The sequence below is a fragment of the Anneissia japonica genome, unplaced genomic scaffold (genome assembly GCF_011630105.1).
Source record: "Anneissia japonica isolate Jap-2015-1 unplaced genomic scaffold, ASM1163010v1 scaffold288180_len126829_cov150, whole genome shotgun sequence".
Lineage (NCBI taxonomy): Eukaryota > Metazoa > Echinodermata > Crinoidea > Comatulida > Comatulidae > Anneissia > Anneissia japonica.
Window position 1 is genome coordinate 60,397 of NW_022695154.1, and position 26,476 is coordinate 86,872.

Consider the following 26,476-nt stretch of genomic DNA (forward strand, 5'->3'; position numbering starts at 1 on the left):
ATGCTTGTTTACCTCATTGTCAGGTGTTAAAAATAAACAATTCAGAAACATTTACAAAAGCCTGTAAATACTTACAACTTGTTTTAGACTGTGATCCACTTAGATGATAATTCAAATGATCATACTAAAAATTAATGAAAAAGAGACCATTGTAAAATTAAAAATGAAAATAAAATTGGTATATAAAAAAAATTATACAACTAATTTTCTTACGAGTTCAACAAGACCCCAGAAGTAAGATAAATTTATTCAGTGATAAACGATACGCCACGACGCACATGCAATGTATTGGTTTTAATGAGGATCAGCTCAGACTACCACCGAAATCAACAGACGGTGTCAGACCTTCGCACTGGAGCTGAGTAGGATATGTCATTGGGCTGTCGTGTGACGCAGCGAGTTACAATATCCAATTAAAACAAAGATTTCACATTACCTCGGCTTCAGCCAATTGTAATCGTTGTTGCTTTATGTTCACTATTTCCTGTTTAGTTTCTAAATCTCTTTCCGCCGATTGCAAATAATCTTTAAGCATTTCATCTTGTTGATGCCGCCACTGCAGTCGTGGGTCCTCAATCTGATTTAATTCTAAAAAAAAAAAAAGGGAAAAAACAAATTAAATTAAGAATTAAAACTTAAAATTTAAAAAACGAATAATTTAACAGAGATCATATATTTATCAACTTACTATTTTCTTATAGGTTAGCTTTATTTCAGATTAGGCAAATCTTTTTTCTACCTTGTTTCGCTAACTTATTTTTTTAAAGATTCTCAAAAGGTGAAAAAAAAAAATTATTTTTGTTTTCTTATTTGGAAATCAAATGAAAAATAAAAACTTGTTGGCGAATTAAGTAGTGTAGGTTAGTGATGGGATGGTTAAATGCTTTAAATTTATATAAATGGGTGGAAATATACATCTTACTTTGGAGATTTCAATAAAAATAAATACATTTTTTTTTTTTGAAATTTCCATTTTTAATGGTGGAGAGTGGGCCAATTGGCCAAATATAAAATTATATTTTTATTCAAAATTAACATTTTTGGCAGGAATAAAACATCTCACCTTAGATGTGATGTGTAGCATTGTAATAAAGTAAATTTTCCCATCTTAGCGATAGTACACTTAAGACAACAAAATTGCCATTTCATTCGGAACCCAAGAAATGACATTTAATGTATTTGTTAACAGTCACAGTATAGCAAACTCTATGTCACAGATTCATAAGGTTTTTAGGATATTATGCGAGCAACAAAGGGGAATAAATATTCCCAGCATAATCTACATGTTTCAACAAATAATTTAATTTTATTGGAGATGAATTTTTAGTGCCCATAAAATCACATAATACTGAGCAGGTGATATATATGACTTTTGTTTGTAGTCAATAACCAAATTGACATAAAACATACTGTAGTTCATTTTAATAACTTTCACACCATAAATCATACAGCGCTTGTTTTCCCCTGTGTCGTATCATTACCAGGGCTACATTCCAAACAACTCATTTTATAAATAAATCCAACTAAAAAATTCCTGATATTCCTTTTTTCCCCGAAAATTTCCGAGTTGGTTTAAACAAAAAATATTTTAAACAATTTAGTACATTTCTCGGGCATGAACAAAACAGAAATTAAACTCTACATGCGCTACGCAATTCTCTCATTCAATGGCTTTGCTTGAATGAAAGAAGTGTAAATAGAAAATCTATTTTATATCACTTTATTCCCCACCTAAGAAACAGAAAGTCACAGCCTATACTACTTTTAGAGTAGGCCAAATTATATGTAGATAACAGTACATTAAAAATGTTGCATAAATTTCTCTTCATTTGATTGCTTCCAGTGACATTTAATATGCAAATATTTATATGCAAAAACCTGAAAGTATTATTTAATGCAGTAGAAGTGGAGTTAGTTAATCATTAATAAAAAAAAATTGGTTGATTTATATTTTTCTTTTATTCAAAAATCCAGCAGGTTAGCATTATACAATGTTCTCACAACATTTAAAAACGCAAACTTATATTAAAAAACCAAGGGTATATTATTTATCCAATTTATTTATATATAAAAACCTACAAATACAGTATTATTTACCGAGCAGAAGTGGGAGCAAGACTTTACTAGTATATCATCAATCGTTCAAAATTGGTTGATTAACATTTTTTTTTAAATTCTAGAATCCAAAAGGCTCTACATTAGAATACAATGTTCTCACAACATTTAAAAATGCTAACTTGTATTAATTAACAAAAAGAGACTATTATTTATCCCATTTAATTACAGGATATTACATAAAAACCTGCAAGTATTATTTACTGAGCAGAAGTGGGCGTTACTACAGCATACAGTATCATTAATCATTAAAAATTGGTCGATTACATTTTTTTTTTTTAAATTCCTGAATCCAGATGGCTTTACAGTAGTACACAATGTCATTTCAAAATGAAAATTTCTATAACAAACCGAGAGTATAAATTTATCCTATTTATTTATATTACATAACAACCTGCAAGTATTATTTACTGAGCTGAAGTGGGAATGACAGTACTACAGTATATATATCATCAATCATTAAAAATTGGTTGACTTATATTTTTTTTATTTCAGAATCCAGAAGGCTTTATTATAGTAAAACTATACACAATTTCCTCACAACATTTAAAATGCAAATTTGTATCAACAAACCGAGAGTATTATTTATCCTATTTATTTATATTACATACTGTAAAAACCTAAAAGTATTCATTTTTACTGAGCAGAAGTGGGGAAGTTATTATCGTCAATCATTAAAAATTGGTTGATTTATATATATATATATTTTTTTTTAAATTCCAGAATCCAGAAGGCTTTATACTGTGCAGTTACACAATGTCGTCATAACATTTAAAATGCAAATTTGAATAAAAAGCTGGGGGTGGACTTACTATTTATCCCACAGCAGCAGTAGGAATTATCAATAAATCATCATAATCTATAAAACATGGCTTTATGTATTTTTTAAATCTGTAAATTATAGGTTACAAGGATCTAGAAAGCTTAGCATATGATGACTTTCCAGTGACATTTTGAATTACTATTTATAGCAATTGTGGGTGTTAATGTTATCAATACAACTACACACTGCTGTACAGTAATAATTTTGTATGTTTAAAATGTGTGTAAAAATAAGAACAAAATTCTAAACAAACTTCTTAAGGAGATAGAAGCAGCTAAAAAAATAACACTGAGCCTGAAAAAATTTTTTTTACTGGTTCTTAACGTAAGTGTATCGTGGCTTTATATATTTCTTAAGTCGATAAATTACAGTTTACGTTTTTTTACAAGGATCTAGAAAGCTTAGCACATGACAGCTTTCCAGTGACATTTGAGCTTAAAGTTTGAATTTACTGTACTTTACAGTCTAGCAACAGTGGTTGTTATCAATACCCGTAATCTATAAAACATGGCCATATATTTTTTAAATCGATAATTTACAATTTCTATAAGGATCTTGAAAGCTTAGCACATCAATATCTTTTCGACAGCGACATTTAAAGTTAAAGTTTTGAATTATTATTTATAGCGAACGTTGGTCTTATCAATACAACTATTGGCCCTAATCCATGAAACTTGGCATTACTGATACATTTTAATAACAAAACAGCTTGATTTATAGTTACCATGATTTCTTCTGGAATCCAGAAGGCTTAGCACAGGATAGATTTACCATTGGACACATATATCCACATTTAATGTTAACTCTCGATGTGTTATTCACAAAGTCCCCTTGTCTCTGGGGGTTTAATTACCTCAAATGCCAAGTTCAAAGGCTTTGGAATTCGGAATTTGTTATTCAATTCCATTTATTTTTTTACAGCAATTTTTTTTTTTGTTCAAGAGCAAAACACACTGAAAATCTTGTAGAAACTAAATCTCCTAAAAACATCTTTAGTTGTCACCCCCCTCCCTCAGGAGCAATGATTTGCTAGTCATGAAAAAAAAAATTTCTTTCCATTTTTTTTAATGTTCAGAGGGAATAATACACTCTTCAACATTAAAGCTTTAAATTGCCAACACTGAATGGATTTCCTAGGCACCTGATAGCCTTTGGCTGGACACTAAGAAGCATTTCATTGAAATATTCCATAGGCCTCAACAAAAAATTGTCACAGCCTCTGTTGGACAGAGCCCTCCCATCGGGCAAACCCTGGTAAAACCACTTAAAGTCAAATGGTATAGCAAGTTTAATGAATGTGTAAATTAAAAAAAAAACAAAAAACCAAAAGGGTCCTTATCTATATTTAGTCTGGGTGATACATAGATTTTTTTTTTATCTGGCCTTAGAGAATATTATATACTGTATTATAAGTTTATTTAATGAATTATTGGCTCACTCTTAAAAGGTTAAAATTAGCAAATCCCATATGGGGATCACGGTGATAACACAGTATATAAGGAGAGATTGTATTTATAGTAAGGCACTCAGTTTTAATTGTTTTTTACTCATTTCAGATATTTCATCTTGTCAAATCCATTTTACCATGGATCACAATTTGCAGGCATTAAGGACAGACAGGTGTGTGAAGAGGCATAGTCTATTGGCTATGGACCATTAATCATCTATTGTTGGTTGTAACCATATATCAATCAACAAAATATTCCGCATATTTGCTTGTTCAATTACAAAGGGGAATGGAATATTTGATAACAATACTTTATATCTACAGTATTAATAAATTATAATGACAAGTGATTGGGATGATGTTGAAAACTCTGTTAAAAGTATTACAAATAAAAAAAATGGAGAAATTACTTAGTTCACTGTATTTTCATTTAGCAAAACAATATACAAAACATAATTTATCAAAAGAAATTAAACTATTAAATAATATTAGTATTGGAATCGGTATATTAATATTAATGTATAGTAATTAGTACAATAGGGACTGCCTTGATTTGAGTAAACATATTATTTATTATTTTAATTTTACAGAAATATAATTAAAACATCTAATTACACTAAACTACTGTTAGTATATATTGTACTGTAACTTTTAAAAAAATCCCCCAAAAATTATATTTTTGACACTTAAAAAAAATATTAACAAATATTTTAACACAGTATTTAAAACTAGTGGTAACACATGATCAACAGATTTGTTTTTTACCAAGATTGCTAGTCAATTGTAAATTTAAACTGAAACAAACAATTAATTGCAGTAACAAAAATACTTAATATACTGTAGTATCAGAACAGCTCAGTAAAAATTAAAAAAGAACATTATGAATTCGCTATTCAAAAATTGCTTAGTGCATTATGAGAAAAAGCATGAGCCACGTATGTATGCACAGAGTTCAATATATCATCATAACCTGTGACCTTTGTTGAGAAATCTTGAAAACTACTGTAATCTCACCTGTGTACATTCATGCACTCTCACATCAATAAAATTCCAAACCACCACTCCTTAAATCATTCCACTCACTATCAGTATCAACAAGCAGTTAACACTATGTATGTTAGATAAGCATAAAATTTATAAGTTACAGTTACTGTAGGTATCCATGGGTTAACATCAGTACTGCATTGCATCATGGGGGAAATAAAATAATTCCATAATCAATTCATCAATCAATAGATTAATTAATCAATCAATCAATCAATCAATCCTGTAGCTTTTGATTTAATGTAGCTAAGGACTCTACGGTATACGATGTGTAAAGGAACGAAGGCCCAATAGGGCCTACTGTACATAAAAGAGCATAATATAGAGAATTTTTGTGTGCTATAGAGAAATTTCGACACTATTACCACACTTAGTTAATATCCAGGTGCACAGTATCCATCAAGTACAGTATCCAGGTATACAGTACTGTATCCAAGTACACAGTATCCAGGTGTATAGTATCCAGGTATGTAGTACAATTGTGTGTTGTACGGTATCTACAGGTAGATGAATATCATCTAAATGTACAGTAGAGTATCCAGATACTGTTGTATACAGTACAGTATCTTGCGTGTATAATGTGCACATTATCTACGATATGTGTACAATGTAACAGTATCCAAGTGTAAAATATCCAGGTATAGAGTACTGAATCCAAGTACACAGTATCCATGTGTAAGGTATAAATGTGTTACAGTACAGTATCCCGGTATACAGTATCCACGTATACAGAAGAATTTTCAAGTACAAATCTAAGTGTACAGTATAAATGTGTACTGTATGTTATCCAGGTGTATGGTATCCCAGTATAGTAGAGTATTCAGGTACACAGTATGCGTGTGTACAGTATCTAGGTGTACAGTTATCCATGCAGTGTCCAGGTGTACATTATTCCTAAGGTTTATTAGTATCCATAACACAGCTATACTGTGTACTTATCCAGGCATACAGTATCCTGGTTTCTAGCTATATAGTCAATATTTTATCCAATATTGCACGTATCCATTTATATAGTTCAATCTACAGTACAATATAATACTAAACTTATAAATTCTACTTTCAAGACAGGCTTTGGAGGAAAAATGCTTTAAAATGCTATACATGAATATCCGAAGAATATTTTATATTTATTACAAATTGTAGTACAGCATAAAAAAATTTAAATTTACACTAAAAAAAAAAAAAAAATATACTTTCTATTTCAACTTCATGTTTGTATTTGGAAGACAGGATCTTTTTAACCGCCAATAGTACTAATAATAATAATAGTAGTAATAGTAGTAGTAATACTTTAAATTTAAGAAATTTGCATACAGATTTGAAAGTAAACCTCAATATAGTTTGTAAAGAAATGCCACTAACAAACCACCATTCATCAATACAGCACAGTTAAACCTACTGTTCTAATCACAAAATACATCATGCAGAAAAATCACAATCATTACACAGATGAAGAACTCCAAGTTATTTAGCAATAAAAAGTTGACATATATAAAATCCTTTATTCATTAGCCATCTAACCAACAGTAACAAAACAAACTCCCAAAAAGGAAGTTAGCACAAACAATCAAAATATTTTAAGCATTACAAACTGTTTTGATAATACAGAATTCTGCTATCACAAATATGATGGCGGTTGGAGTTTTCAATTTTGAATGAATCTTTCAAAATTAAATACTAGAAATTGAAAGTTGTTTGAATCAATTAATTTATTAGGTGCATTTTACAATTGTGACTATATGCTGATAAGAAAAAAAAAGTGGGCAGGGCTTAAAAAAGTGTGTGACCACACGATTAGCGGCCGGAGGCAAAATGAAATGTCCCAGAGTAATTTTGGGGGGGGGGAAAATTAAAAAAAAACCAAACTGTTAGCCTATATACCGGTAGCCTATGTAGTGTACAGATAATATTTGGTGTTGGAGCTATTTTATTAATGACAACTTTCATATTGAGAGCCCAAATATTTTTTTCCAGGCCTGAAAGTGGCGACGACAAATGGTGTCATAATAGGTTAAGTTTAGTGAATCCCATTTTTTCCAGACTTTTGTGAGCTAGCAATCTAGCAGAAACATATTTCACAGGACCATCATGCGAACCTGACCCCAGACAAAACCTGGAGCAACCAACTTTAAAAAAACATAAACCTCTATAAGTACAATACTATCACTATCAGCATCTGCTTATTTTTCAGTTTCTGCAGCAATTGTCTGCATTTTTTCCCCTATAGCCAGATTGCAACAGACTATACTTTAATGTTTAGTTTAAAGGGTTTATCAATAAATTCTTTGTAATTTATTAAACATCATTAACTTACTATGAATGTGGTTGATGTAGTATATTCCAAGTTGTTCATCATATACCTGTTCCCACCCTAATGGAAGTTCTGAAAAAAAACCAAAAAATGCCATGATCATTAGACATTTTTCCCAATATTAGGAATAGTTTAGGTCTACAGTGTACAGACATATACACTGTCACCTTTCAGGGTCTTCCTGAAACAGAAGACCCCTCCAATTAAAGACGGCTTTTCTGTGGTCCCAAATTAAAAAGTCTAAGCTTTTATCTTTTACTATTCTAATTAGAGACCAAAGCTGCTAAACACCATGTATGCAAAGCCCTGGTTCCAATTAAGTGGTCTTTAATTGGAGGGAAGCCTCTTTTAAGCCAAGTAAAATTTACTTTTAGTTCCACATCCAGGATTTTGAAATTTACTTCTTGTTGGGGGGGGGGGGGTGTTAGTATTTGCTGTTTTGTCGACAAGCAAAAGACCAGTCGATAATACACTGTTTTCAACATGAAAATAAGCATGCGGTATAAATGAGAAATCAACATTGTATGCTACAGACTCGGTAGTCTATCAATCCAGTCAATAATAAGTGTACTTCTATCTTCAAACAACAAAGTTATTTTTCCTTGATAATTATTTTTTTTTTCTGTTTAAAAAAAGCAAGTTGTAAAAAAAAATCCGTAAGTCCCCAAAATTTGATGAAGGCAGGGATTCATTTTATTTAGCCTTAAAAGATGCTATGAAGAGTTTAAACAAGAACACTGAGCAATACCTTCAACGATATTTGAATTCAAATTATACTGATTGCGTAAAGGATAGCTGCTGTCTCTTCTTATTTGCATAATATATTTGTGTATCAATTGTATACAAAGGGCGGTTCGTTAACATACAACCACGATTAATTAAATCTTCAGTCACATGATTTGAGTGGATATTGGATGAATCATTTAAATGTTTGTGGTAGCAAAAGTGCATTTAACCGAAGCTGACGTAACTGAAATTGATGGAAAATGCATCCTTTCGTCATTGACCCAGAAAAAAAAAAAAAAAAAAACATTTCTTGTAATGCGAGTTATAAAAACTATAGAAATATGACAAAATATTTAAAACTTTGAGCACACCATGTGTATATATGGTTTTTGAGGTAAAACCACTGGTTGATTGTCTCACTATCAACCAGTGGTTTTACACCTCAAAACCATATTATTAATTACACATGGTGTACTGGAAGTTCAATTATTCTGTTATTCATATTCGCCATGTAAGCCTTCCAAGAAATAAACAGTGACATAACATACAGTTTACTGTATATACCGTTTGTTAACTCTTCATTGGATATTACATATAAATTAAAAGTATTTACCATTTTTACTGCAGTCGGCAAATGAGTATGGCTTAGTGTCCCTGCAAAATAAAAAGAAAATACATGAATGATGTGGTATCAGCATCCTGTTATATGTTACTCCACCTGCGCTAAAATATTGCTCTTGATATATTTAATACACTGTACTATCTTCAAACCTACGATTTATTTGTGTCTTGGAACCAATTACAGTGTTGTGTACAATTTTATTGTTTAATTTTCAATGTAATAACCATTGAGAAAAGCTAAGGTTTGATAACAAATAATAATAACAAATACAGTATTTATAATGCGCCAATTCAAAGATTTATCAAAGGCGCAGCGGACTAGATGTTGCATTTTCAATAACTTTCCCCTCCCCTGAGGGTCACTTCATGTCTTCTACAGCCAGCAAACCGGCGCACTTTCATCTGTCTACAACAGGGGCCGAATGAAGCAGTACACCGGGGTAACCCCCCTACTCGTATCTAAAGATATACTGGGTTCTTTAAAGTGCACATGAGCATTTGTGTACACTGGGTCTACGGTTTATAGTCCTTAACCAAGAAGACTTGTTCCACCACCAGAACTATAGGAGCGAGCCGGCCGCGAACCCATGCCGATATTGTTGGCTATGATTACGGTGCTCCTGCCTTAACCGCTTGGCCATTTGACTTGCTCAGTACAATAACAATAAACCTATCTGGAATGTCAATCAAACTTATTAACCGACCAATCAGAAGAGGACCAGGATTAACACATGTTCGCATATGTTTTTACACTGTTGTCTCATGGGACAGCTTGAATAATCAAAGGAGGGGGAGGGGAAGAGAAAGCCCCTTAACAGAAAGGTCCATTATACACAGTCAAAATATGAATCTGTATACACTATACAGTAGGGCCGCCTACAATTTACAAATTTAAAATTGAATTAAAATTGAACATATAATCCGTAGAATCTAATCTCTACTAAAGGAAGTAATTGGCTAAATTATTTCCACCTATAAAATGTGACCATGAAATAAATCTTATTGAGAACTAATATTAACTTCCACTATACGCATTTTCTATCAAGTTGAGAACATACAGTTGATGATAAAGGGTCAGTAAAATTAATTTTATTCCATCACTTAGTTGAAAATACGATTTTGCAATGGTAGTATGTTTTCATTATTATTATGTTTGGCAATGAAATAGCATGTATCATTTTTTTTAGTCTTTAAAATGGTGACCTTTCATTTTACAGTATGCGTGTACTGCGCAGCAGCGCAACATTTGTTTCTTTCTTGATTGTTTATTGACCAAAATCTACTGACGCAAGAAACTATTGACATACTACATACTCCTATTAATCATCCGAGTAAATTATTCCTGTTTACTTTTCTAAATAACTGGAAACCGTAGGCCTGCTGTATACATCAATATGTAATATGAAAGATAAACACACATTCAATATCAAATGGCACAAAAGGATTAATAGTTATTCAAATTTCTTACAATAAAAAATTCAAAACAAATATATATTTCACAATGTTAATCAAAACTTTTCAATATGAACACACTTACTAAACCTATAAAATAACACCCACAACTCAAAAAATTTAAATAGAATATTAAGCAACATAACTGTGAAGTATAAAAGGGCGGAAAAATTGTGATAAAAAAATTCCTATCAAGTATATTAGTGAAGGATGAGTAGGCAAGCTTACTACAACAATGGCCTCTGATTTTTCTAACAACAGTTGGCATTCCACAAACAAATCTCTTCATTGAAACTAGCTTTACAGACACAATTAGCGACCCCTAGCTGTTGATGTATAGTTCGACAGTTTAAATACACTAAGTAAATAGTATGTTTTTTCCTTCCTGCTCGTACTCGCGGTCCGAATCAATTCATTAATAGTAATGCCATGTTTGGCCGCCGTCTAATTTCGAATGCAAGAACGACTTGTTTGTTTTTTTTTTTAAATTTATATTTTGTTTGTTTTTTGGCGCAATTCGTGGTCTGAATAATTTTAGTGCCTTGAGACGATAATATTAATGTGGAAGGCGTACTACCATTAGCATTAACATACAGGACGATCAGTGTAATGGCACAGTATACTAAGAAGAAATACAATAATAATAATAATAATAATATACTTATTTCCTCCAATTAAACATCAAGAGTACAAAAAAAAAAGGGGGAGGGCTTCAGACGGAGGAGGAACAAGATTCTATCATCAAATGGTTTCATCTACACAATAAATGAAAATAATGAATATTAAATATAAATTCAATTAAATTATTCATGTGGCTGCTGTATAATTTATAAATGCAATAGTAGCTATTTTAAAGTTTTTTGAAATTGAGAATGTTACTGTAGTGAAATTACTCCCTAATTGCATGCAGTATGCCTCAATATTTGGGACAGTATCTTTTGTAGCATTAGAAAAAAGCTTTTCTGAAAAATGTTTTCAATTTCCAAATAAGGAGTCATCCTTTACTTTAAACCAATTTTCCAAGAGATTATAAATGGAAAATACTCTTTTCTGTGGCTCCCTCCATCTCCAAGAGTAGACAATAAAAAGAATAGTCATTTTCATGAGTACATACATTTTACACTGCTGACTCCTCCCCACTAACATAATTTGCAGTTTTAAGTTAAGGTTGACTCCTTAGTTAACTGGTATTCCAACAGTGACCTATTTTTGAACATCAGAAACACTCAAAAACAAAAACATAAACCAAGCATATTTTGTAGAATGTTGTTGATTGTATTGTATATGAACATACTGTAAGTACATTTGACTATGGGTACCATATCTACTATTTGTTGAAAGTGTTTTGAAAAACAAAACACTTCCAACAAAGCCATGAGTGTTTTACAATGATTTATGAGATATTCGAATAATTTCATTTTGTCACAGAATACAATTATTTACTCTGCAGTTTTTTTGTTTTTTTTTATGGGAAGAATGAATTTGATTTATGATATTTCGGTAGTTCACTTTAGTTCAAATGTGTAGCCATAGTAATATATGATATACGAGAATGAATGTATGAAAGTCCATGGAAAGTTAAATACAATGCAGTTATGTAATAAATAAATGAGTATGGTATTAAAAGACAAATGAAATATAATTATGCACAATAAATTATCAAAGGAATTGTTAAGTGTACAGTATGGTTAGTTGCCTTATGCCTACAGTATATCAGGAGCTTGTGTTTCAATCTCAGCATTCTGGGCTTCATAAAAATGGCAAAAATTTCCTATGCTACCCTCAACCCAACCGGGCGTCAACCCAACCGGGCGTCAGCCCAACCAGGCGTCTACATACGTTCTCTGTTAGACTTTGTCAACTTTCGTTCTAGAATCCATGTAATCATGAGAATTCAACATTCACCCACCGTCGTCCGATTGAAATTCCCTATTGTTTGCATTACACTTAACAGAAAAACGCAGAAATGTGGGCTAAACCAAGAAATATATATACTACAGTACTATAAGGTTTGGAATGAGAAATTGTACTTGGATGTCATTCAAATCTAAACCCTTGTAATGTAATTGAGTTGGCAACTATTCTAGAATGTACTCTTGTAGAAATAGTCACACAGGCTCAGGTGAAATATAAGTAGAATTTACTATCTCCCCAGAGATTAACACTAATAAAAATATCAGAAACCTTTCAAATTAGATCAAAATTAGACTGTGATAACTTCACTTTAAAAGTCATAAAAATACCAATAAAATTTAAAGGTCGCACACTTCAGTCCCCAAATGTTCCCAATTTATGCAAATTAAGCAATCGGAAATATCAAGCACTGGATCTAGGTTCACTTGCTCTAGACAAACAAGAGAGAACTGAGCCTTCTTTGTTCAAGCCTCCCCCTGAGGTCTGAAAATAAAACAATCTTGTTGGAAGTTAACCTACTTCTAAAAATATCTGCAAGACCCTGTGGTTTTTGTAGTAGATGTTAACAGACAGCCCACCTTCTTTACATATTGGGCGCACCTTCTTGTAACCCTGTACTCCTTATTGTACACCTGATCCAGTTAAACTTGACTGTACTACCGTATGTCTGGACTACCTACAGGGCTAAATATAATTTGTAATGTACTGTAATTTGATGCTATTGAACATTTTAAGTAGAAACATTTAACTTGGTATAGTATTGCACTGCATTAGATGATCCTGTACATTACATTCGTACAATTAATATTTAAAAATAAATAAAATATTTTCCAAACTTTATATTTATGTATTGCATGAAATATATTTAAATCTATAGTATAATAAGTAGTAAGTGTACTTGCTGTTGGATGTTAAGGAAATAAACAGAAAATGGACAAGTTAGAATAAATGATAAATACAGAAACAAGATATTTACAATATACAATTACTGTATATTGGTAAGATAAGCTTAAGGACAGAAAGTGAATTGTTGGTCTGAAAGAAATGAAGGAACAAATAAAAGTGGAAAGACCCCACAAATAAGAGAAAAAAAAATCTATATTACAACAATGTAAAGCAATCAATTAGGCTACAGTAAGTAAAATTAAAGTGAAATTGTGAATTGTGTTTTACATTTTCGAGGGGTGTTCTCCTGAAAGCGAGAATACAATTAGTCGATTTATTCAGGTATTCACGAAGTAGACTATGAAAATACGGTGAAAAAATATGGAATAAAATAAACAATGTAATATATTTTACTGCTGGTGAGTAATAAATGACTTGGATCAGTGGATAGCATTTAGTTTGTGTGGAGGGTGTTTCCTGTTGCTTTCTTTTTAAATCAAATAAATTGGGGAAAACCACAGGAATGCTTTCTGAAATTACTGAATAAATAATTACATTAATAGCAAATATCACACAACTAGTCATGTAGATATTAGGATACACTTTGAAAAACAAACTTCCTTTTTCATTTACTAAACTGTACCATACGTTAATTTAAAGCAAATCTGGAAACAACACTGATAAAATCAATTACCACACTTATTAAAGGTGCAGAATACAGTAAACTACTGTATAACTGTACAGTACCGCGACAGACAGTATCTTTCCTTTTCAAAGTTTAATTCTAATTGTTAAATTTAAACACCGTCTGACTGTAAACTATTATACGGAAATACTAAAACTACTACTATTCTTTATACACCCAGACCTAGTTTATAAGTGAGAAGATATTCAATGTGGACAATATTTTGTCATGACCCTGTCTTTAAGCTACTGCGATAAAAATCCAATCCTATTGACTCTTTTGTATTCTGCGAAGGCAATGCTATCATGACATAAAACATGCTGGCTCTTCATGCTTGTCATTTGTTCACCGCTAACTGTACAATGAGAAAAAGAAAAAACGATAAAAAGTTTTAGATAATTACTTTACAAGTATTCAACTTGAATTAATTGATATTAAGCCTTGTATTGGGTTTTCCATTATTTTCTACTTGGTTACTGTTCAGAGCCTGCAAGTTCGGTGGGAAAGAAACTAATCAATACTTGTTCAAAGCAAATTAGCATATTTCAAAAAGCCATAAATAAATTCTCAGAACAAGCAGGAGCCTGGGAATAAATTCTACAGTAGCTATGGTCTTGGGTTGTTGTAGTAATGTAGGCCTAATTAATTGATATGCCAGGATTTTTGCTGTTTTAGCAGTTGAAGGTTGCCTGTTATGTGATCTTTTGTTGCTGTCCTGAGATGGAATGTGAATGGATGCTACAGTAAGAATTCATTCACATCATACCACCAGACTTTGCATTCATTGTACCAGAGTGGAGATCCTGTATGACTAACCAGTAAAGGACATGAGTTCAAAATTAACAACTATAGCAAAATTACCACAACTTGAAACATCAAGAAACGGAAAAAAAAGTGGTTAGGCCCTATAAAAAATATTAGTTTATCACCCTATCTAGGCTGGAAAAGTGATGAGGAAGGTAGACTTTTTTTTGCTGAAGCCAAATTTTAGGTCCCTGTGTTGTTTGCTGGTGCATTGATAATAACCGTTCCCAAGTTTTTCGTCAAATATCCTTTTTGCGTCTTCAGTTAATTACAAAGTGTTTTCCCTCTGGAGCCTGGCTTTAGATTAAAAAAATTATAGCAATATAAAATTCTGACCAATACTTTATATTTAAATTGAAAAAAAAAACAAAAAAGAAACAAAAAAAAAAAAAAATTAGAATTAGTATTGATAGTAAGTTCATACCCTGTATTGAGTTTAGTACAAAAAAAATGTACTAATAAATACTATATAGGTCTATAAGAGTTTTATTACGGCCAAGCTAGACCTACGCTAGCGTATGTGATTTTATATGCTGAGGTTAGGCGGCTTGACGCCTCCTTTTAAAGCCGGCACCATTTAATTGCAGGCGTTAGGCTAGATATTGTACAGTGAGCTAAGTATAGGCTGTGTATGGATAGGAGAGCCACAAGTGGTCAGCTACATTAGGTAGTACTGTATCCAGATAAGAACAGATGGATAGACCTTGGGACTTCAGCTGCCTATAGGCTGATTAAGACCTGATTTGTATTGGTCAACTGTCCAGCAGATGTCACTGCAAACAAAGCATGAGTAACAGTGACAAGGTGACAACTAGGACATCATCAACATTGAATAGATACTGCAGGCATGATAAATCAGCTCAAGGAATACTTTATTGTTGTCAATCAACAGTGAGAACATGTTAATTGTCAACATAAATTTGTGTTTGTGATTAAATTCTGATGTTCAGAAGTAGAAAAACTTTACCACTAAATTGATTGACACATCCATTCAAACATGGTACAGCACCAGTTAAAGAAAATACGTAGAAAGATACTGTAGTCTGAATAAAACTTAAAGAGTAAGGTCTACTGTACGATACAAACCTATACAGAGGAAAACCTAAACAGAGGGAAACAAAGACATTGGGGCTATTCTAATTCAATTTACTGACTGATACCTCCATTTCTACCAGGGTACTACTATATACATAAATCAATATCTGTCTGCATCTATTTTTGTTACTAAATTAAAACTTTCTAAAAAAAAATAAGAATATCTCCTGTAGTACAAACAGCCTGGGAAATGTTTCTCTATTGTAGGTGAAGTTTTAAAACCAGTGAATTGGTACCAAAAGTCTTTTATAAAAAAAAAAAAAAAAAAACAAAGAACCAAAAACCAAAAGTCAAAAACGATTAGACGATTTGGGACCTTTTGCTATTTAGTATATTTTATTGCATTGTATTCATCTTCAATAAATTCATTGGCCAACTGCTTCAAGCCTGCACTCATGTTTTAATCTACTGTAGTTTGAAGTAATTTTTAAATATTTGACAAATCTTTTGCAATTCAATATATTAAATATTTCTTTTTCATCCCATAATTTGAATAAAATGGATTTTTAAAGTATGCTAATACTTTGTTTAACAATGCTTGATATTGAGAACTGAATATGATTTTTACTTGTGAGAAAGATCTTCATAATGAAACTTTAATTTTGAAACTGGAAGAAAGTACAGTAAGTAACAAACATAATAAATAAGCCACAGAGCCATTCCGACCACCAAGCCAGAAACAGATCAACAATGGCCTGCCTAATACAGTACTAGTAATTTATTATCATTGTTTTGCGATACTCAACATGAAGAAATGATGCCTATAAATTAGATTGTAAATTGTTTCTCCTTTGATGGTATAATTCTTTAGGACAATATCTCTAGAAACAAAGATTACTACTTTCAGAGTGAGCAGCTGTTGTTTTAGAAAAAGTTGTCAATGATAATAAAAACAGCAATTAAAAGTGATGGATAATGGTAGTGAGTTTATAGATCGATAATGAACAACTCTGTAGTAATGAAATTTTCGTAAAAATAACAATAAATCACGGAGAAGAGTATGCCTAACTTCATGTAAACAAAAAAATAATTGTTGTACATAAAAAATAACAATGAAAATTTTAAAAGACTACTTGACACCTTTGGCTTGACTGTAGAAGGAGGTGTTAATCCAACCGTACGAGATTAAACTGTAAACTGTATACAGTAATTCTTAAATGGATAGGAAATATTTATTGGCTATGGGAAATAATTAACAAAATCTGACGTGTTGATTGAAGATCAATCAAGTACGTTATTAACACTATGCAACTACAGGAAGACATTGAAAAAGTTTCCACACCAAATTAGAAAAATGTTCAATGATTTTCAACTGACAACATTCAAATATTTATATTTTTATTTATTTCCACTGCAAAGTTTTGTTCTCTTGTTTTGACTCAAATTAAAACATTCTTTTTTAAATATTTGTGTTTTAAATTAAATTTTTAATTTCTATTCAATTGATTGTCATTGTTTGATAATTGCATTTTTTATATATTTTTTGTTCATGTGATCCATTTGTGAAACCAGTGCTGCATCACTGAAAGTTCTATCACTTTAGAGAAAAGACAGAATACAGGTACAAATAAATAAAAAAATAAATAAGTAAAAAAAAAACAAAAAAACAACCAATTATATTAACAGATTGAATAATAATAATAATAATAATAATAATAATAATAATAATAATAATAATAATAAATAGAATGAACTTTCACTAAAGTAAATACCTTACTTTAATAAAAGAGTAGAAAACTATTACTTCATTAAAACAAATTATGGTCGAACAGTTTACAATCCGATAACGTCTAGAATTTGTTTTTTATTTTGAAAGTTAATAATTCACTGATTACAAATTGAGCAATTAAAGACAATATTAACATTTTTAAAGTTTTTCAGCTTACTCAAAATGGTGCATTTACTATTATCATTTTTTTTTACAGATCATAACAAAGTACTGAAATGACAGTGCAGTGAAACCATCAATAACAATAACATTATAATAACACAATTTCCATTTGATTAGCATTTATTACCATTAGACTAACAAATAACCATTGATTGAGAAATCCTATACTGCTCTATTCCAATTAAAGAACATTTCATATTAAATTTTTAAAAGTTTTTCAGCTTACTCAAAATGGTATAATGCATTTACTATTATTATATTTTTTACAGATCATAACAAAGTATTGAAATGACAGTGCAGTCAAACCATCAATAACAATAGCATTATAATAACACAATTTTCATTATTGATTAGCATTTATTACCATTAGACTAACAAATACCCATTGATTGAGAAATCCTATACTGCTCTATTCCAATAAATATTCATTACCATTGTCCGATATTCCCACAAAAACATGCAACATAAGAACAATTAATATTAAAGTCAATTGTTTCTTTTCAAACCTATTATTCATTATAGATATTATCATTATTAACTTCCTATGAATCTGTTTATAGACTTGTAGCTTAACTTACTGTAGGTTAACTTAACTACACTTAAAAAAGATAAGAACATATTTTATAAGAACACAGAGGCCAAAATTGCTTTAAGAATGTCAAATGAAGTGTTTATTTCTAAAAAAAATAATAAAAAAAAACAAAAAATAAAAAAAAAACAACTAATCAAGCTAGTCACATACTGTAAATTATTAATGTTTAAAGAGGTTACAAGTATATCAACAGAAATAAACTGCTCTACAATAATAATAGTTTTTGTCTAGTAGAAAAGTGTGGAAAATTAGAACAAAATAAAACATTTTGAGCATATTAATTGGCAATAAAATAAGAACACTGAGCCTAGGCAAAATTTGACTGGTTCCTTTTTTTCAAAAAAGGGTTTAATTTTCTCTGTCTGAATATTAATGTGCAAATAATAACTATACAGTATTTTCTGATACATAATAATAAAAAATATCACTACAAATACTAATTTAATACCAATAGTCACAATTAATTTATTATATTTTGCATTGTATTCAATGGATAGGCCAAGCTTGTTAATAAATTGTTTAGGCCATATAAATTAATTTTCATTTTATAAAGTGAAGCACTGTACAAATAATTCTTCAAGTTCACCAGTTGTCATCTAAGATAATTTACAAAGCTTACAATTCAGGCCTGGGTCCTAAATGGTTTAGGAATTACTCAGAGTCTACAGAGACCTGGGGAGGGGGGAAATCGAACCCCAAGGTCGAAAGGTAAAGATGTACAACACAAGTTAAAAAAAAAAGTTACAAATACCTAGATAAAAATTAAATAAATTAGTAACATATTTTTATTTTCTTCTTTTTTTTTTTACATTTCAAATACTGTATTCCTCTTGAACTAAAAGCATATTGTGTATGCCTACTGTACTAAATAAAAGAATGTTCAGAGAATAACCTGGTAAGCAAAATAGAAAACTTATAGTTTAAACTTTTATTATTTAATTAAAATATATTTTTTATTATTAATGATTTATAATACATTCCAGTTAATAAACTTTACAGAATAATTTATTAGTATAGGGATTTGCAGTATTAATCTATTCCACTAATTACTATAGAACACTAAGTAAATAGGCCTAACATTTTTCACACTAGAAAGTATACCAATTTCAGTAATTGAAACAAGATAAACAGTCACATTGGATCTAGTATGTACATACACTAACAGTGTAACCACAGTTATAGGATGCATTCCACAGGTTACTGATTTTCAACCAATCAACATACTTCAACATTGGACATAATTCACTCCATTCTTCCCGCTGTCATTCATTTAAATGTGCTGAGACAGATGAAAACATGTACAGTATAATAGACATCTCAGACACAATAAAACATGCGATAAAATTAACCAAGAGTAATTGATTTTACTTGTTTCACATGGTAATATAATACTACTACTACAGTACATAGTACATAGTACTACAGCAGGTATGTTAAAAAGTTAGCGAGTCAATGCTGCATAGACAACTACGGAGGAATACTGTGACAGATGGACGGACAGTCAGCACATCAATTTTAGCTTGTTGGCTTATTAAATTTGCTTTTTTTTAAATTATCATTTTCATTATCTAAATATTTACTATAAATAGGATTTTAATAAACAACAAAAATAGACCTACTGTACTGTACAAAAGAAACATTTTTATTATATATTTTTTGAATACTTTTATAACTTTTTAAAATTTGATTTTTTACATTTTGACTCAAATTAAGAGCTCATAATATTTTTTTAATGAAATGTATCGTTTTCCCTAATTTTTTCATACCTCTATTATTAGTTGAAAAATTTATTCAGAATATAATTTAAAGATAAAATTATTTTTAAACATAGGCAGCCACCTATATTATATTATTACTGTAACTAGTGAACATTCTTCAACTTTGGTTTGGAATTCCATTAAGAATTCCTATAACTCAGTTGTCTACTAAGACAAATTACCAAAATACCAAGGAGGCCTAATGTATGGGAAGGTCTAGTTAAGGAATTCCCACCAATAAACAGAGGATTTCATAATCAAAACCATGCAATCATGTCTTTAACAATTATTATCTATGTTCGTTTTTTGTATCTAATCACATCATATAAACTTTTTATTTAAATCAAATAAATTAATAAAAAAAAAAAAAAAAACATATTTCAACTAGCAAAAATATAATTGAAACCTGGCTTAAGTTGCATTCACATCGGATTCAAACCCGATATTCGAAGCGCTTTTCTGATGTGATGAACGCTAGCGTCTCTGTATTTCTTACGTGCACTCTGATTTGATTATCTGACCAGTTCAAAAATTTGGATTTGGTGTAATTGCAGCTTTATGCTAAGTAGAGAGATTTCTACTATTTTGTTAATTTGTTTTGGTCACAAAATTTACAATTAAAAATCCAGTGCTATATTATGATATTAAGAATCAGGCCTAAAAATATAATAATTGTCATAACGCTAAAAAATTTATATGGCGCCAATTCCAAATCAATGATCAAAGGCGCTAAGTATTATTACCCCTGGTGACTGGATAACATACTACTACCAAAACAGCATAAGGCCCAATAAAAAAAATTATTAGTTTATCACCCTCATGCGTATGCCTTTTATGGTACTGAAAAAAAAAAAAAAAATTGAAAAATTTTTTTTTTAGANNNNTTTTTTGAATTTTTTTATTTTATTTATTAATTTTTTTCATTTATTTTATTAAATAGGTAGTAGATATTGTTTGCATTATCTAAATCATGTTTTACTTTGAAAATCAACGCATCAGCAAACAACCCCAGGGTGATATTTGGCTTTAGCAAAATAAAGAATTAAAAAAAAACCTCCCTCCCTCATCACTTTTCCTGCTCAGATAGGGTGATAAACTAATAATATTTTTTATAGGGCCTAAAAGTACTGTGGTACAACCTTCTCCACTCTCTGAAGAGTCTATTCGTACGCGTGTACTCAGCACAGAAAACTAGCAAATAAATGCCATGACATCCCAACCTAGTACCAGGTACCCACTTATGTATTCCTGGGTAGAGAGAGAGACCAAATGTAGAAAAACTGTCTTGCCCAAGAACACAAGAGACTTGCACAGGTGATACATTGAACCCCTGACCTCAAGGTCGGGAGTCCAAGCCACAACTGATGTGCCAAACACTTCTTTCTTATAGAGAATATTCCCCATACAGGCACTTCAGGCAAATACTTAGTTAACATACTGGCAGCTGTATAAATTTATCCTCACATTCCAACATAATATATCTTTTCTCATACAGTAGGGTAATTATAAAAACTAAGTCTGCAGTTGGGGCCAGTGAAAGATGTGTCATTGACATTCACCTGGGCTTTGACCATCCCTGGAATGTTCAAATGGAAATGAACTACAATAATTGTAAACATCATCAATCAAGATTAATATATTAGCATAGTCTTGAAATATCAACCTTTGGTATACTGTATAGGCCTACAGCGCACATAAGCGTCATGCAATTATTTAGGTTAATGAAATCAGGCCTTATCTATTATTGGTGTACAAAATCAATGGAATTTTATCTTTAGTAGGTCAAATAGATAATTTATAATACTGTATTTGAAAAAACTATCGATAATGTTTTAAGAATTTTACTTATGGGATAGTTTCAACACAATAATTTGATGTAAACATTTAATACATTACAGTAATGTGTTATCATCAGTATAGCATTTAATTTTATTATCAAGAAATAAATTAAATAAAATACTGTAGATCATGAAAAATTAGTCCAAATAATTTAATTCATTACTGTAGGCCTAATGTTTATCATTAGTATAGCATTTTAATTTAATATTAAAAATTAAATTATAATTAAATACTAATTATTAGATCATGAAAAATTCAGTCAAAATAATTTTGGTGCTAGTAACATTCCTCTTGGCATACACCATTTTCGCCAAATTTGAAATGAAAATTTTGATAACCTGGCAACCACCACTGGGGGGACTTCCAGAAGCCTAGAATTTCACTCTATATAGTTCCCATCATGGCCCATCATGCAAAAATTATACAATAAAACTAAATTACTAATGAGCACAAATATTTTAAAAGGTAAAAAAAAAACGAAATGTTTATAAAAAACAAGTCCTCTTCAAAAAGGTATTTCAATGTTTACATATCAGTACTTAGCATGATCGCATGTGTTATCTACTGCTGTTATAGCAAAAGTCTGGTGGCGGGATCCGTTCCGCTGTGCTCTATGCGTAACAAGCCAGCTGCTCAGGTTAGGCCGCTGGAAGTCCCCACATTGAATTGTGAGACGTTGACGGCGCTGTTACAAAATAATCCAGACAAAATGGCCTATGAATGAAAGACTTCCTCGTAGGAGAGTCTTCGGGTGTTGAAAACTGTCAAAATTTTAGAGATAATCTAATAAACTGGATAAGCAATTTCAACTGAAAAATTATAAACTTTTATAATATTATTACAGATTGTTATTATTAGTACAGAATTATTATTCTGTGATTGATTTAATATATTTTTTTTACAGTACAAATAATATTTCCACTAGAAATATATTCACTTACAATACATTTTAATCTACTGTTATTATCAATTAATAATATATTAATTTAAGTCACTGTTATTCGTTTAAACTTTATATTAAAAACCTATAAATTATGTGGAATAAATCTTCAGGAATATTCATTCCAGGAGACAAACAAATAATTCAAAATATAGAATTAGATGACTTATAATTTGTTTCATTACTTTCTTTGTCTTTCATATCATACTACTATACAGTACATTAAGTATTACTATTACTATTTAAGTCTAAAACCTCCTCGTACAATCATCTGTTTATCGTACAGTTAAAACACTGAAGTAGATAGTGTCTATTTCCATACAAACTGATATAACAGGAACATTATTAATGTTTGTGAACTGTCTTGAAATGTATGTAACACCTCTATGGCTGTACAAAACCCATTGTAATATTGGCTAGGTTTATCTATTTATTATTTAATGTTATCTTGTTTCCCAACAGCATGTTGTCACCCAACAGCATAAATTAAATGGAGTGCCAATAAACAGGGCAGAGAGAATAAATACGATATAATCACTAAGTATAAAAACATTCAACAAATATTTGAAAACAGTATAATAAACATTCATGATTAAAACAATTTACAATGATTACTAAGCTTGGGCCTAGTATGTATAGTAAGGTGGTCCGATAGTAGTAGGCCCTAGCCTCGGTATATTTATAAACCGTACCCGGGAAGGCTGCCTGGTGCCTAGCCTGACACTGGTAGAAACAGTAGTGAAGTCACAAATTTTCCATACAAATCAACAGGTTATTCAGTGTATGCAACAGGCATATGTATTATAGATTGTCTAAAAATTGCTATACATATATATCTTGGAATTATAAACTGTTTGAAATAAACTACAATAAAACTGAACATTTTGATCTATGGCTAGGCCCCCCGAGCGTTTCCTTCTCCAAAACAACTGCATTGTTTTGGTCGATGAACTCGTTTCCTGTCTGTCCGTATCTACGGCTCAACTCACCTGTCGCGAGGGTCAACCCACGAAGTTCTTTGACTATAATGATCAATGTAAAATGTCTTTCCGTCCGCTGCTTTTGCCTCTTCCCACCCTGGTGGCAATGGCATTTCAGCATAGCTTCTTCCTTGCATATTTTCCCAATGAATTTGGCCATTAAATTGAGGTAACTAACGTCTGAATTTGAGTACTAAACAGCACCGAACCAACGCCATCTTGTACATCTAACGTTTACATTTCTGGTCGGCTCATTAGCATAACAGAGGAACCCTTATTTGCATAATAAGAACTGCTCAGCAGTAGCTGGATTACGTAGCGAGATAAATATGCCGACAATCTGAGGTAGATTTTAAGCGGGCATCAACAAAAGAACGTGACCTAGCCACTGCATATAGTATTTAATTAATGATGAGGCCACAGAAAACGGTTCAGCCGAGGTAAAATTATTTATAGGGGGCGACAAACCACAAAGTTGTGACGATGATGATGATGATGATTTATAATTAGTGTATGATGATGATGATGATGATGATAATGATGATGGTGATGTTCAGATTTCATTTCATAAGCAAGCCATAAGGAAAATAATAAAGTACATAACACTTATAACACGAATACAAAGATAAACTGATACTGATATTAAATAATAAATATAGAAATAATTAAAAAGACAAAGTATTGCAACTAGTAGCATAGTACCTAAAGCTATGAATGTAGATGTAATATAAATAATAAATAAGTACACCAAGAGTTGTGAAAAAAACTTTAATAAATTTATTATAATAATAAAAATTTTGACATTGTCAAACGTCGATATAACCATATAACATACACCTTTCACAGTGACTACATTGATACGAAGCGACACTTTGATATCCCATAATTTTTCTTAAGTTTCTGCTGAGGCGGCGTCGAACGGTGACAATCGCTACAGGATCGCTAGCGCCGATCCGTCGTGTTCGTACATGTTGTGACTGTATATGCTTGTTTTGAGAAAATAGCACATTAAAAAATATAATTTGAAGAAATTCTGGAAAGCGTGAGAATATACAGTACGGTATGCCTCGCGTGATCGAGGTCGAAGTTAAATGCATGGGACTCCTGTGAGAAGCGTGAGACTTGACTGAGGTCTGTTATATGGGTAGAGACTTGAAAGAAAGAAAACAATAATGAAGCAACATTTCGTATACAGGTTTTATATAAATGAAACGTGTTTAACAACACTAAAATTAATGTCTTGTTGGCTGGGTAAAGTACGTACGTCGGTTCGCCTTGTCCAGAAATAAATTGCCTATAGATTGAGCTATTTTATACGAAAGCCTATTCGTGCCACTTAAGTATATAAAATCATCAAAATGTAATAAAATAATAAAATTTCGAATTAGTAATTCGTTATTTCGAATTAGTAATTCGTTTTTTCGGATTACTAATCCGAAATTTCGAATTAGTACCGTAATTCGTTATTTCGAGTTAGTAATTCGTTATTTTTGATTACTAATTCGTTATTTCGAGTTAGTAATTCGTTATTTCGAATTACTAACTCGAAATAACGAATTACTAATTCGAAATTTCGGATTAGTAATCGAAATAACGAATTACTAACTCGAAATAACGAATTACTCAGGAGCGAGGACGTAGGCCTATGAGAGAGTTGGGACGCCGTAACGTCTTGCCCTAGTTTTCACTCGGTTTCAGTAATTTTGAAAGGAACACATGAATCATGCTGTCATAATAGCGTTGTTACAAATAAAAAGAACTAACATAATTGTCCATTTAATATTGGCATGTATTTAATAATCTATTCATTATTTACTACAGTGAGAAAAGAAAAAAAGCAGTATTTACACAGGATCTCAATAAATAGCTATTAGTATGGTGATTATGTCTTGCTGAGCTATACTGGAAAAAAAAGTATAGTTTATCATAAATTATAGTGTACTGTATAATGTCTTTTTTTGCATTATTAATAAAAAATATTTTCATTGAAATCGAGACAGCTGAAAATAATTATAGGCCTATGTTTTTCTTTAATATTTTTATGTATAAACTTAAATCTTTTTTGTTGCAGTAATTTTTGTTGTACCAGTTACTGTACACACTGTTTATTGAGAAAAAAAAACCAGCTTCATTCTCAAAGTAATTCAGTTATTGCAATTCGTAAAACATTATACAAATACAGACTCTCTTCAGGATTATTTGGTTGAGACAGTTGTCTTTCTCTCATCAATATCGAACAAAGATCAAACACATCTTTGTCACATGTGTACTGGCTCTTGAAAATTCACTCAGAGTAATTCGTTATTTCGAGTTAGTAATTTTGTAATACAAATTCGTTATTTCGAGTTAGTAATTCGTTATTTCGAATTAAGTAATTCGTTAGTTCGAATTAGTAATTCGTTATTTCGGATTACTAATCCGAAATTTCGAATTAGTAATTCGTTATTTCGGATTAGTAATCCGTTATTTCGGATTACTAATCCGAAATTTCGAATTAGTAATTCGTTATTCCGAATTAGTAATCCGTTATTTCGGATTACTAATCCGAAATTTCG

At 31.0% G+C, this 26,476-nt stretch overlaps 1 protein-coding gene across 2 annotated transcripts in view; it reads right to left on the reverse strand.

Annotated features, from left to right (window-relative positions):
* LOC117101378 (protein KIBRA-like) overlaps positions 1-24,286 on the reverse strand; it is a 52,941-nt gene extending 28,655 nt beyond the window's left edge. The window contains exons 1-5 of one of the 2 annotated variants that reach the window (XM_033241354.1): positions 23,931-24,286; positions 9,080-9,120; positions 7,744-7,812; positions 437-588; positions 76-124 (exon numbers count right to left, since the gene is read on the reverse strand). In XM_033241354.1, coding sequence (XP_033097245.1) covers positions 76-124; positions 437-588; positions 7,744-7,812; positions 9,080-9,120; positions 23,931-24,058 — 439 coding nt within the window. In that variant the 5' untranslated portion in view covers positions 24,059-24,286. The remainder of the gene's footprint in view (positions 1-75; positions 125-436; positions 589-7,743; positions 7,813-9,079; positions 9,121-23,930) is intronic. The other variant, XM_033241353.1, reaches the window with a different exon arrangement.
* Between the last annotated feature and the right edge of the window lie 2,190 nt (positions 24,287-26,476).